General features: G+C 41.3%; 1 protein-coding gene across 2 annotated transcripts in view; it reads right to left on the bottom strand.

Moving 5' to 3' along the window:
• Positions 1-13,336, bottom strand: part of me1 (malic enzyme 1, NADP(+)-dependent, cytosolic) — a 120,754-nt gene that overhangs the window by 59,387 nt on the left and 48,031 nt on the right. For both annotated transcript variants that reach the window (XM_078253692.1, XM_078253693.1), the window contains exon 3: positions 7,003-7,152. In XM_078253692.1, the coding sequence (XP_078109818.1) occupies positions 7,003-7,152 (150 nt within the window). The remainder of the gene's footprint in view (positions 1-7,002; positions 7,153-13,336) is intronic.

Below are 13,336 nucleotides of genomic sequence, written 5' to 3'. Positions count from 1 at the left end.
GTTCATTCCGATTAATTAATCTGAGAAAAAATAACCCTGAGCCGTTTTAGCCACCATTGGACTGTAAAATGAAGGCGGGAGACGAGAATGTTCTGCCTGGATCATTGATTGGAACATTTACTTGTAAAAATCTTCTTCCTGCCAACCCTGGCTACCGAAATCTGGTGCCACTGATATGTCTGCACTTCTCTCTGATGCTCTGAAACACAAACACCGCTGCACATGACGCTAGTTAACACTATACTCAACAGTAGCTAACGTTAGCCTACCGCTAGCTAGTAGCTGGATTAAACTGCTGACAGCTAACGCTAAACGGTGTAAAGTGTGACTGTGTTTTACTGTAGAGGATTCAACACCAGTATGTAACAATCTGCAGCTGCTGTTCAGTTCAATGAAACTGGTAAACTACAGCCTTGTGGTGCATTTGAAGTTATTGTAAATGTCCTTTTCCCATCTGGTGGTTGTTTTTGTCGTTCAACGGCAATTTACTAGTGAAATAAGTTATTGTTATACATTATTATTAAATCATTTAATTTTGACCATATGGCCTTAGCAATAAACAAGCCGTTCTTTAAAGTCACCAACTGTTGTTTGGTACCCTATTTTTTTCTTTTCTTTTTTTACTTTCTTAAAAAGTATCGATTCAGGCACCGTTAGTTATGTATGCGATTAATTTCGATTAATTAATCACAGAGTATGTAATTAATTAGATTAAATTTTTTAATTGATTGACAGCCCTAATAAATATATTATATTATGTTATTAATAATAAAAATATGAATTTAATATACAGTCTATGGACGGGAGGGCATGAGACGGGAGTTCTCTTTTTACTATGCAGCCATACCGGACTCAAATAAAAAGGCAGAGGGCTCTCTCCCCGTCGGGTCGAAAATCAAGCTGTTCCATTTAGTGCTCCCTTTAGAAGCCTGGAGAACTTCCGTTGTGTAAACTGGAAGCAGTGTTTTTTGTTGCATTTGTTTTCGGGGTTTGGTGCTTTTCTTTTTGCTTCGTTTTTTATTTGCAGCGCGTTTATATATTTGGTTGTGTTGTGTGTATTTGCAGTGTGTTTATGTATTTGGTTGTGTTGTGGTATTTGCAGTGTGTTTATGTATTTGGTTGTGTTGTGTGTATTTGCAGTGTGTTTATGTATTTGGTTGTGTTGTGTGTATTTTCAGCGTGTTTATGTATTTGGTTGTGTTGTGGTATTTGCAGCGTGTTTATGTATTTGGTTGTGTTGTGGTATTTGCAGCGTGTTTATGTATTTGGTTGTGTTGTGTGTATTTGCAGCACGTTTGCTGAATGCTGCGCATGTGTTGTCAAATTAATGAAGATGTTTTCTTAATTTGCTTGCGTTTTGTCTATTTGTATGTGTTTGCTACGCTTGCCCCTGTCGGCCACCGTATTTTTCACATGCTGTTGCAACAACCAGTAACGTTAGAAAAAGTACAACACCACACCGGATCTAGCTAGACCGGAAACGGAACAACAGGCACGCCGCACACACTTGTTTGGGCTTGCAAGCCGGCCAAAGAGTAGTAGGCTAACGTTACGTTTGGAGTGGATGGCGAGCGATCTGTGTGTTTTGTCGTTGTGAACTGAGCTCTCATCGCAGCACGTCCAGTCTGAAATATTACTTGATGGCCAAGCACACAGCTGATGCAAATTCTCCGCTCCCTCGTCAAAGCCAGGCGACAAAAGCACAAAGCGAGCCGATCCACTTTTCCATGTTGATAAGAGCATTAAAATGAGAAAAAATAATGGGACAAAAAGAAATCAAGGGACATTTAGAATAGATAAAAATGTGCGATTAATTGCGATTAATTGCGAGTTAACTATGACATTAATGCAATTAATCGCGATTAAATATTTTAATCGTTTGACAGCACTAGTTGAGATATTTCAATCTTCAGACCAAAAAGGTGGACAGATCGACTGACATTGCCTTCCTTAGAGCCACCTCACTAGCATGTCTAAAAAGTTAGAGACAATATACAGATGCAACAAATTCAGACTCATATGTATCATGGTCTCAGCACGTTTCTTTTTGTCAGGCATGGTGAGCAGAGAGAAACAGCCTTGCTAAAAATCCTACATCTGTGTAATCAGCTAACTGACTGACAAACTCCAAACCCCGGAGCCTCTGGCAGCAGGTCCTCGCCCACTGTGCTGGGAGATTGAGGGAGTATATAAAATGACTCCTCCAGCCAGCTCAGTGTGAGAGGAAGGGAAGCATGCTATGAATATTTTCCACATAGTTCTGCAGTGATGGGGAAACGGGGAGGTGTTGGAAAACAAAGTTATGTCCATGGGAGAACTTGTTCCTAAGTATTTTTAAATACCCAAGGTAGGCATCTGTAATAAAACTGCTTGGACAACATGAGGGAAACTGGGGTTTCACAGCTTATGTTAAGCCATTAGTGAATAGTAGTGTTTGGAAAATGCTGGCACTGCTAAAGAGTACAGTAATTGCACAATAGGGGGAAATGATGGGACCGACAAATCTTTCTGATACCATTCCAAAGTAGTTACCTATGTTTTGTTTTTGTTTTTATCATGCTAAATCATTACCTTGCACGATATCACAAGATCGGTTCTGTGTAACAAAGCATCTGGCACATCACGGTAGCTAAATCATGGTCAATTGTCAAAATGTAGCTTGTTTGTTAAAATTTCAGCCAATAGCCTAGTCTGGCTATCACCAGACCAAGCTCAATCTTTTAAGATTAACATTAGTCTGGGGAGTCTGCTCTGTATTTCAAATGACTCTGTACGCAATTGGATAGTCCTTCAACCAATCAGACCAACGATCCGGGTGACGTAGCAGCGACAGCAGCATCAACGGGTTGCTGCCCTTCGGTGGCCGCCATGTTGAATGTAAACAAAAAGCTGCTTGCCGTCTCTTCTCTATCGTCATCGTGTTAAACCCGCCAATAGCGCAGATTGGTAACGAAAGCAGTATAGAAAAATGTACAGGTTTCCAGACTGAGCTGTAGGGTGAAATCAAATCGCTGGCAGATCGGGCTGGGCTTACCCAGTCTACCAATGGCCATTAGATCTCGTGAAATGCCTGCTAGCTATAGCTAACCACTGTAAGTTGGCCTATATGCATCCTTTTAGGTCATTAAAGGAGTGAGTGATCGCGGCTAACAATGGTAAGTGAGTGTAAGAGCATGTCAAGGACAATTGACTAGGGTGGTCTTTCTGCTATCAGTCTTATTAGAGTAAAAACAAAACCAACACTAACCACCTCATTACAGTGAAATGCAGGGAGGTAAGGCCAAGTAAAACAGAGTGTGGCGCTGAATGCAGAACTGAGAATTAAAGCCCTATCAGCTCAATATATTAGTAACTGCTTAGGGAGTGTTGCTGTCAGATAGTGAGAGACTTGGACCAGATGAACCTATTTGAGGAAAAACAGATACTAACAGAAAGGTGTGTGTGTGTGTGTGTGTGTGTGTGTGTGTGTGTGTGTGTGTTTACAGTAGACGAGGAGAGGAAACCAATGAACGCCTGTCTGCTAGGATCACAGCCAGATCCACTCAAGGTGAACCCTAAACTGATTTCTACAGCTTTAGAGCGGTTCGCCTCGAGCTGAGCTGTCTAACCAAACTCCAGCTGAAAGAGCTACCGCAACCTCCAAACTTGGTTCAGATTTTATAACATCAAAGACCAGTTCCATCATAAAATACACATGCTTTAGGAGTCCTTGAGCTTTTGGTTTCATTGTAATACTTAAATCGTAAATCATCTGACAATTTGTTGTAGCTTTAGTAGATAAGCTTGTAGACCTGCACGCTTTTAAAGTTTGCCAATTTAATGGAGCTTCAGGCAAAATAATGCCTCAAAAGGTTAACAGAATTCCTGCCTGTGAAAAAAGAGAACGAACCAAAAAGTCTGCTGTTTGCATGTTAACCTCTTCATTTTATAGCCAAATCTGTTGCCTGCTTTATCAGTTAGCTGCGGTGGCCAAGTCTGATTGCATTAACATTCAGTTATACTTGTTTGGATAAAGAGTTCATCAAGAGTTCACGATCAGCATTACATCCCCTCAAACTGAAGAAAGTAGTCCATGTAAATGTGAAAGTTTTTCAAACTCAAAACACCACTTTCGGGGTGCCTGGGTAGCTCACCTGGTAGAGCTCACATATGCAGAGTAGACCACAGACAAGTGCAGACCACTCTACCTGTGTCTCTACCCTCCCCTCCATGAAGTACAGCTGAGCTGACGGTGCGTACTGCACAGCGAACTCAGAACAACGAACAGCGAAGTATGTGACAAATTCTAAAAAGATTTGCGCTCTGGAGTTTGGCTGATAAACTCTGCCATGAGACCCTGAATATCAGATCATCCAAAATGTCTCTGTGGACGTGAAGCAGTGTGGTATGTGATAGTGCTACGGAGCCAGGTTTTCAGGCGGCGAAGAGCTGAGAAAGACCTTTTGGAGCCAGCAGTAGACACTGGTAAACAGAGGCACAAGTGGATCAGCTGTTGCACGGTGAAGAGATCAGCTGTTCCATCCTGTTGAAAAGCCCTCTTGTTACTAAAATTATCCCTCTCTTCATCCCACACCCCAAACATGACATACAAAATGTCGTGGAACAGAAACAACAACCAGAGATATTTATAAGCTATCATTTTATTGTCATCGCAGTTTGCTAACAGGGGGGGGGGTGCTGCAGCACCAACAGGGGGTGCTGCAACACTCCAGCACCCCTACTTCCCGCGCCCGTGGGCTCGGACAGAAAAATGCGGCCCAATCCTCACTCTAATGCAGAGGCTCAGTCCTCGACGCAACGGCTCAGGGTTCAAGTCCGACCTGTGGCCATTTGCTGCAGGTCTTCAACCTCTCTCTCTCTCTCTCTCTCTCTCTCTCTCTCTCTCTCTCTCTCTCTCTCTCTCTCCCCTTTCCTGTCTACAGCTGCCCTGTCTATTAAAGGCTAAAATGCCCACACACAAAGCCCCCCCCCCAAAAAAAAAACAAAAAACAAAACAAAAAACACCACTTTCGGTTTTGATAGCTCTGGGGATAAAAACATTAAGGTTTTAGTCCGAGCTCCACCGTCTGGATGTAAAAGTTCTGTGTAGTAACTAACAAACTTGCAATACATGATGTCTTCAGATGAAATTCATAATTTATTAAAACTCTGAAACAAAAGAGAAATTTCAGCCAGGAAACAGAGTACAGAGCGTACCCAGCTCAGCTAGCAAGAAAAACGGAGAAACCATTGCACTAAGTCACATCTTCTTGTTATCAATACACCAACTTTTCCACCTCAGCTAAGCATAAAAACTTTGAAACAATATTTTAACATTTCTTTTAAATGTTTGACATTTCTTCTCAGATTGTTTATGCACAAATTGAAAATGTGCATTAAACACACTTTGTTTGAAACACACTGAGGGCCAGATGTACTAACGCTTTTGCGCCCACTTCAGGCGTATTTGTTTGGCATCGTGCGTGTAAAAGCATGGCGAGGTACGTACAAACAGGCCACACTGAGGTAAAAGCACAGACTGCCTGTCGCGGGGACTCAAAATGGCAAATTGCGCTTTTCCGTGTCATGCATATGCATTCATGGGAGGGTGAAGGGGACAGTGGGAGTTTCCCATAAAGAGATGGGAGGGGAAGCGTAAAGTGCGCCTAATTATGTATTCTGTGTTATGTACAAAAACCGCCCGTGAAAGCGCGCCTCTATTTCGCGGTGTAAATTCTCCTCCTCTTAAAAGCAGGTGTAAACCTGGAAGCGGGTTTCCTCTCATACGCCTCCTGGTGAAATGGCAGCAGTAATCCGAGCAAGACGAAGACATCGGCCAAGGAGACGAGCTGAAAAGATTTTTGCCACAAGGATCACACTTTTTCAGTTGAGTGAACACAAAATCATTAAACGTTACAGATTAGCCATGCAATATTACAGTTACTGGAAGAAATCAAAGATGACATGGAACCTCCGACTCAGCGTTCACGTTCCATTCCAGCAGAGGTTAAACTCCTCGCTACATTACAAATACTGGCATCAGGATCATTTCAAACAGTCATAGCATCAGCAGTGGGAATGTGGCAGTCTGCACTCAGCCGTATCATAGCACCAGTACTTAACGCTTTGCTACAGTGTAATTTACGGTATAGTGGGCGGAGAAAGGTGCTGATTGCCCGATGAACTGCAGGTTTGGTAAATACGACGTAAGCTGAAGTATCACAGCGTGTGCTTTCTGCGGGTTGGCCGTGGCGCTGATAACGCTACATTCGCAAATTTAAGTACATCTGGCCCTCAGTGTCATTGCATGGGTTTTACATTAAGATGCCACAACAAGAAACGACAGCTTGATTATTTTCGCCATCGATTCACATTCATCTACATTTCTTCAGCTGACAAATACTTAGGAATCAACAAGTGGGATGTGATCGGTGCAAACCTGTTTCCAGGCAGTTCTTTGCAGCGTACTGTACCTTAGAAAAGGCGGCCTGAAGCAGTGGAAAATGTGTCCCACATAGACAGCAGTACGGCACAAGACAATGCCGGCTGATACCAAGTGCCGCAACAAACACAATCAAACAACCAATATCATGAAACACTGAATAAGTGGTGGAAGATTGACTGGCTGGGAACAGAGAGGGGAAACAGCTTGCTTTTGAACTACTGCACTGTTAGAAAAAGTCTTTAGAAATATGGGCTAATATACTGTGTTAATATGAAGGAATTTTCTGTAATGATTTTTCTGTAGGTGTTTTTTCCATATATTGATTTTTTTTGGATATAACAAATAGTAATAGGTTCAAAGGGTGTACTGTAAATCTACAGAATTTTCCGTTTTTGGATTAACAGAAATGTCTGTAAACTTAATGGAAAAGGTACTGGTACTTTTCTGCCAGGACATTATCCATTTTTCTACGGATTTTTTTCTTACAGTGCTAGTTCACAGCAGCAGGAAATAAGATAATTTATTTTGCACTTCAGCTTGGAAATGTACATTTACAATTTAAGATAAGTGTGTCTCACCTCGGTCTTCTGAATATCAGGCCATACTGCTGGCAGGCCAGGCCCACAGTGGGGGTGTAAATGATGGGCATGAACCTTTCGATGTCTGACGCTAGCACCCGATAGAACAGTTTCTCGTTGCGGTCCTGGAGGCCCATCAGAAACACATATCTGGGAGTGACAGGGAGGAGAGCACAGCATGTTAATCTTTAACATCTTGAGGACTCGTACTATACCTGCTGAACTGTGGAGGGGAAATCCTGTGTGTTTGTGTGAGATGTACCAAGCAAGATTGGAGGAACTGCAAGGAAACACTTTAAAGAGAATGTGTCAGAGAAAAGAGATGACATGGCCACAACACTGTAAAACCCAGCAAAAGCAAAAGCAGTGAGTAGTTACAACACAGAGAGAAAGAAGGAAAGAGAAGAAAGGGACTCGGCACACATTCAATAATTACTTAAAGATATGTGTTGGTTTTGTTCCAAATGATTGGAAAAATACACATAATAACAATCAGGCCTTCAGATAGCCTACATAAGCTCTTTGTTCTGTAGCTTGACCAGGAACTAAAGGGTTTGCATTGAACCAAAATTACGCAGAGCATGCCAGAAAGGGCTCTATTCCTAATCAGAGGAGTTTCCATAGAGCCAAGAGCACAAGGTGCCTCTTGTTAAGGGGATAAAAAGCTGCTATAGGTTAGGCCACAGCAGCTGCACAATACACGGTGGTGACAGTTGCTCTTGAGGAGTACTGTTTTCATATTCGAACCAAATTAGCTTCTGTCACATGCAATTCATCACATTTCTGTATGCCTTACAGTATGAAGATGAAATCAAATTTGCTATAGATTATAGATTGATTATTTGCCATAGACTCTATATATATATATATATATATATATACACATACATATTCCTGTTCCTAACTGTAAATGTAGAACAAATGCTTTTTTTTTTATACAATTATTACTTATTTTTTTACTTTGGAAAGAAAAGTCTTAACTCAAGGTCTACTTAGAAGCTTTTTCCAGAGCTTTCAACTGCTGATAGTTACTGAGTTGTCATGGCGGTAGTCCATGTGAGGACAGCTGTGCTATCTCCATGAAACTTAGCGAACTCCATCCGCTGAGGAAGTCCATGAAATGTTGCGGAAAGCAAAGCAAAAGAAACGCTATGATGTCAGCCTGTATCAGTGGCGACATGACGAGGCCAGGCAGTTACATCATGTCCCTTTTTAGGGATAAGAACAATATCATTACAAAACAGTTCATATTCCTACTGTATATTAGCTCATACTGATTAATCATTTGCAACGTTGTTCCCTCGTTCATTTAAATCAACATGTGGGCAGCGTCGTACCTTTCCAACAGACCATTAGAATGATAAACATCGATGCAACAACAGCTGAGATTAGGGCTTTAACAATCAGTCCACTAACAGAAAGATTAATCAATTTATCAATTAGTCAAGAACTATTTTGATAATCCATTAATTGTTTAAGACCGTTTTTAAGGAAAAATGCCGAACAGCTTCTTAAAGCTTCAGTGCGTAACTTTTTGATATTAATCAATGTCCGTTACATTCAAGCAATTGCCGAATGAGTTGCTACAAAGCTAATTAAGACTATCAGCTCCACACAACTCTCTCTGGATTTCTCAGTGTGACTATGTTCAGAAGATTGTGGCGCACAGTGACTTTCCCGCGCAGAAACTCAAGTGAAGATAATGACCTCTTCTGAAGAGTCCATCATGTTTTTTTAATCCTCCGTGTCCTCCTTGGCTACTAGCAGCTGATCACGGAAGGCTTGTATCATGTGGACGCGCCGACAGTTTTGTTGTCATTATTTAGAATTCCTCCTGGGTTGCGACAGAAACTACGCAAACCTGCAGCTAACATTTTTCCTTGTATTACATTACGGTAAACTCAATATTTTTGAGATTTGAAGACGTCACATTGGGCCTGAGGGTTTTTGGACCAAACGATAATTCAAATATTTGAGAAAAAACTTTGGCCAAAATAAATGTAAACAACAAAAATTAACTATTCATTAGTTGCAGCCCTAGGTGCGATATCTTGACTTTTAGTCCCTAGTATACATCGAGATGACTTTCTCCCTTTATTTCCCTTTAAAGCCACATAACAATAACAATAGCATTTATCAACTGTTTGTTGGCGGAGTGGAAGCACGTTGTGACGAGGAAACTTCAAAGGATCGTGTAAAATAGCCAAGGTGCCTCTTTAAGAACGTAAAATAAGAACATCCCAAAGTCAGAATTGTGTTCACAACTAGCTTAAATTGTAATATGTTGATGACTTCACTCCTCGCTGTCAATCAGTAGCTCTGACTCAGCAAACAAAGCTATAATCAAATCCCCACATTAAATCCTAACATGTTACTGCAGTGTGCCATTGTTTGATTTTATGCTGGCAGACATTACAAAATATTTCTTTCTCCATTCTTAACCTTAAAAGGCGAGAGCACTACCCACACACAGGAAACAGGACTATTTACAGTACACACTGCTTTATAAAGCAGGATCCATGCTGACTTACTGCAGTGTTTCCTTTAAAGTCCACCTACTGAAGCAGCCAGGACATAATCTATCTCTATCTTAACCAATTTTAGCATGAGTGACCAACTGGCCAATTTCAAGCTTGTTATACTTTCTAACAACCAAACTGGATACGAGGTTTCCCCTTAGCTGTAGCACTTTTATACTGCAGTATTTTAGCTGGCAAAGCCCTTGAACATCCATTTCCTCTGTTGACTAAAGAGCCACAGTAGGTACTTGTCACTCCATCATCACAAATCATAAACGCATGAGCCTGCAGCGCTGTTCTCTCTGCCATCATTTTTGCCAAAAACACGACAAATTCCACTGAGAGAAAAGAAATGTCTAGAGTCTAGGTCTCTGATCAAAATATACGGAAGAGTATAAGGGCCACATGTGAAAACATTTATTTGAATTCAGAATTCTGACTTTAATCTCAGAGTTCAGACTTTTTTCTTAAGCCCAGTTCAGACTAAATATTTGCGACGAGATGAGTTAAAACTTGCAACTACTCGCAACGCGTCGGTCCGCAGCGTTCTAAAACCTGCCAGTTCACATCAATGCGACCAGACGAGGACTTCCAGGCTTTTTGTAGCTGGATATATCATTTGTTGCGTCTAAATATGTGGATAACATTAGTGACGGTGAGATGCTTGCTACAGTTACATTTCTAGTGATGAATCCGTGAAAACACGTTTTTTTTTTTCTCTGATTCCCAGCTTTGTCCTAGGCGCTCCCTCTCTTCAGTCACTCTCTAGCTCGCTCGACCTTACGTGCTTGCGTACAGAAATAAAATGGATTATGGATCATTTTATTGTAGCTGACTTGAGCATGATTTCTCTATTGGCTGGTGAAACAGGTGACGTCCCTTACCTTCTAAAACCAGCCTCTGGAGACCTGACCAGCTGAGTCGCGAGAGGGGCCGGTTCAGACCGCTGCAACTTTCCTCTGAGACGTTCTAAAACGGTTCCGTCTCGTCGCGAATCTTTAGTCTGAACTGGGCTTCAGAATTCTGCCTTTATACTCAGAAGTCAAATAAAGTTTTCACATGTGGCCCTATTCCTCTTCCGTAAAAATAGAATGGGTTATGGTTGTAAAAAAAATAAATGGCAGCGTTCAGCAGTAAATACCAAAGAAGGATTCAGAGTGGGGGAACAGACTGTAAGTAAACACAGCAGGCTTGATCGATGGAAAGCAAATAGCAGCCCTTAATCCGTGGGACCGAAGCCCAAAGCTGGAGCGCACTGGAGGCCCCGACACTGATTGTCAGTGACATTGATAGGGCATGGGAATGGCAGTGACAAGCTCACAATGACGATGTTTTTAGATGTTGGTGCTGTGATGGTGGAAAATGAGGCAGCATTTAAGAAGCTGTCTAATTCCTGTTGACTCTAAATCCGGTCTCACAAGCAACTCACTCATCCTTGACATTAGGAGTGACAGCTGATGGAACACTTGACTGAGAGCTGGAGACTGGAATAACTAGGAAATTTCATACACAGATAACATTCAGCACTCTGCATATAATTCAAAACAGTAAAACTCTGACGGTTTGAGGCCTGATCTTGTTGATCAAAGAGCCCAGACTGAAATGTTAGCATGAGGCGGATTTATTACATAATGCTAACAGCTATGACTCCTAAGTGTCTAAATCGAGCATGCAAAACTGAACTGAAGTTTTCTTTTGGTCGCTGGGGAGGTTATAAAAACACTCATGAAGGAGAACAGGGAGGAGACGGAGAAATGGGGGGGAAAGAGGAGGAAGAGTGTGGAGATTTGCTGTTAGGAGATGTAGATCTGTGAGGGCTAATCGCTACTCTGCCTCTCGTGTTTCGAAGGCTTCCAGATGGAGGATCTCTCAGTGTGCACAGAGCAGTGTTGGGCAAGTTACTTCCAAAATGTAATACATTATAGATTACTAGTTACTGTCATTTGAAAGTAATTAGTTATATTACAATATTACTGTCTCTGAATTGTAATGCGGTACACTACTTTTGCATTACTTTTGAGTTACTTTCACCAAAATAACAGCGGATGTTTGACTTGGCAGCTAGCTTGTGAATTTCACCACCGGATCAATAAAGTCTCCTCTTTATCCACTTTAATACATCATAGATTATTCATAATATTTTGTATAATTAATATGAATATGCAATGTAACTAAAGCTATAAAAATAGATAAGTAAAACAAATAATAGGCAGGTAGGAGAAAATGAAAATACTCAATTAAAAGTACCTTACAGTTGTATTGAAGTACGGCATTGTTGTAAAATGTTTGAATAAGAAGTTCATGTTGTTTAGTTTAAAACACTCTAAAGGAAATGTTCAATTATAGTGTGATTAAAACTCACTGTTTACATTATTTACAGTACTTGATTTGCAGCTGATTTGTGAAAAGGTACACAACCTTATTTAACAGTAATTTAGTTTTACTGCGAACCGTCACAGGAAGTGCTTTTATTTTGAAGTAGTCTACACGGACGTTGTCTGTTGTGTACTCTTGCTAGCTTACTGATATCAAAGATTTTCTAATAAGGGAAGAAGTTGAACTCTCTCGTTACTTCCGGCTTCTGAACTGGTTGCAGTTTCACCAGAGTTCGATATAGGGGGCGCTCACAGGCGAGTGCAGAATGAATGGAGGTCTATGGAGCTATACCCCTCAAAATCCACTTTTCTCAGGATATCATTTTTCGTCTAGCAATTTGAAAGTTGCATTTGAAAGGGGAGGCTAAGAAAATACACACTGCTGGGTGTTAGATTTTTTTAAAGTGGCTTTTTTGTTCTAAAAAGCCTTTTAAGATGTCTATGACGTCATACACATATACGGCCAGAGATACTGCTTTACGGCAAGCTCTGAGTCACTTCCTTTGTTCTCTGGAGGCATCGACAACACAGCTGACAGGTTAGACTCTCCCTGTTAATACAACACAGCTGACAGGTTAGACTCTCCCTGTTAATACAACACAGCTGACAGGTTAGACTCTCCCTGTTAATACACATGCTAGAAAGAGGTTTGCTAATGTTTTAAAGATCACGCTGAAATATTCACTCTGACATTCTGGTTCTGCTTCGGATGCCGTCAAGCGGGATCTCCGATCGTAATCAGTCCTTCACTGACCAATCAGCATTCATTAGCAGAATGCTAGCATGTTATGGGAAACACCGACTCAACCTGTAAGAAATCAAAAGGACATAAGTACTCGTTCATTCAACTTTCGACCTATAATCCATGTTGAACTTGCAAAAACTACAATCAAATCTGAGATTTCTCAACGACAATCAGGCGAAAGAGACAAATTTAGCCGTCTAGCTCCATAGACTCCCATTCATTTAGCACTGGACCGCGATCACCCCCAGTGGAACTCTGGTGGAACTGCAACCAAAGTCGGTACAATGGGGCTGAATGGGGAGTGGAACGGCTTTCTGTAGACCAGCTTTGCTAATATGAACGTGAGACGATGCAAAACGTGTCCGTCAAGCTTAAGTTGTTCACTTTCTTGTTTGTAAAACTGCAACATATTGAACAGTAAATGACAAGCGTTTTTGGTCGTCATTCTAAGCCATTCCACTACAGGCATAGTTACTTTCCACGGCTGATAAAATGCAATGATATTACGTGTAGCAAGGCCTCAACATTAATTCCCGAAATGTTTCTGTCAGCAGCTCAGACACACTGCTGTCCACGCTGACGTACCGTCACCTGTTGGGACACAGATGTTGTCTGTACCGTCTCTGGTTGGCTCTGACCACTTCAACGCAGCGTAATAACTCCTGAAAATAATGTCCATCTCGCAAATGTATCTG

Source organism: Sander vitreus, chromosome 6, assembly GCF_031162955.1.
Source record: "Sander vitreus isolate 19-12246 chromosome 6, sanVit1, whole genome shotgun sequence".
Lineage (NCBI taxonomy): Eukaryota > Metazoa > Chordata > Actinopteri > Perciformes > Percidae > Sander > Sander vitreus.
This window is presented reverse-complemented; position numbering and strand designations above follow the sequence as displayed.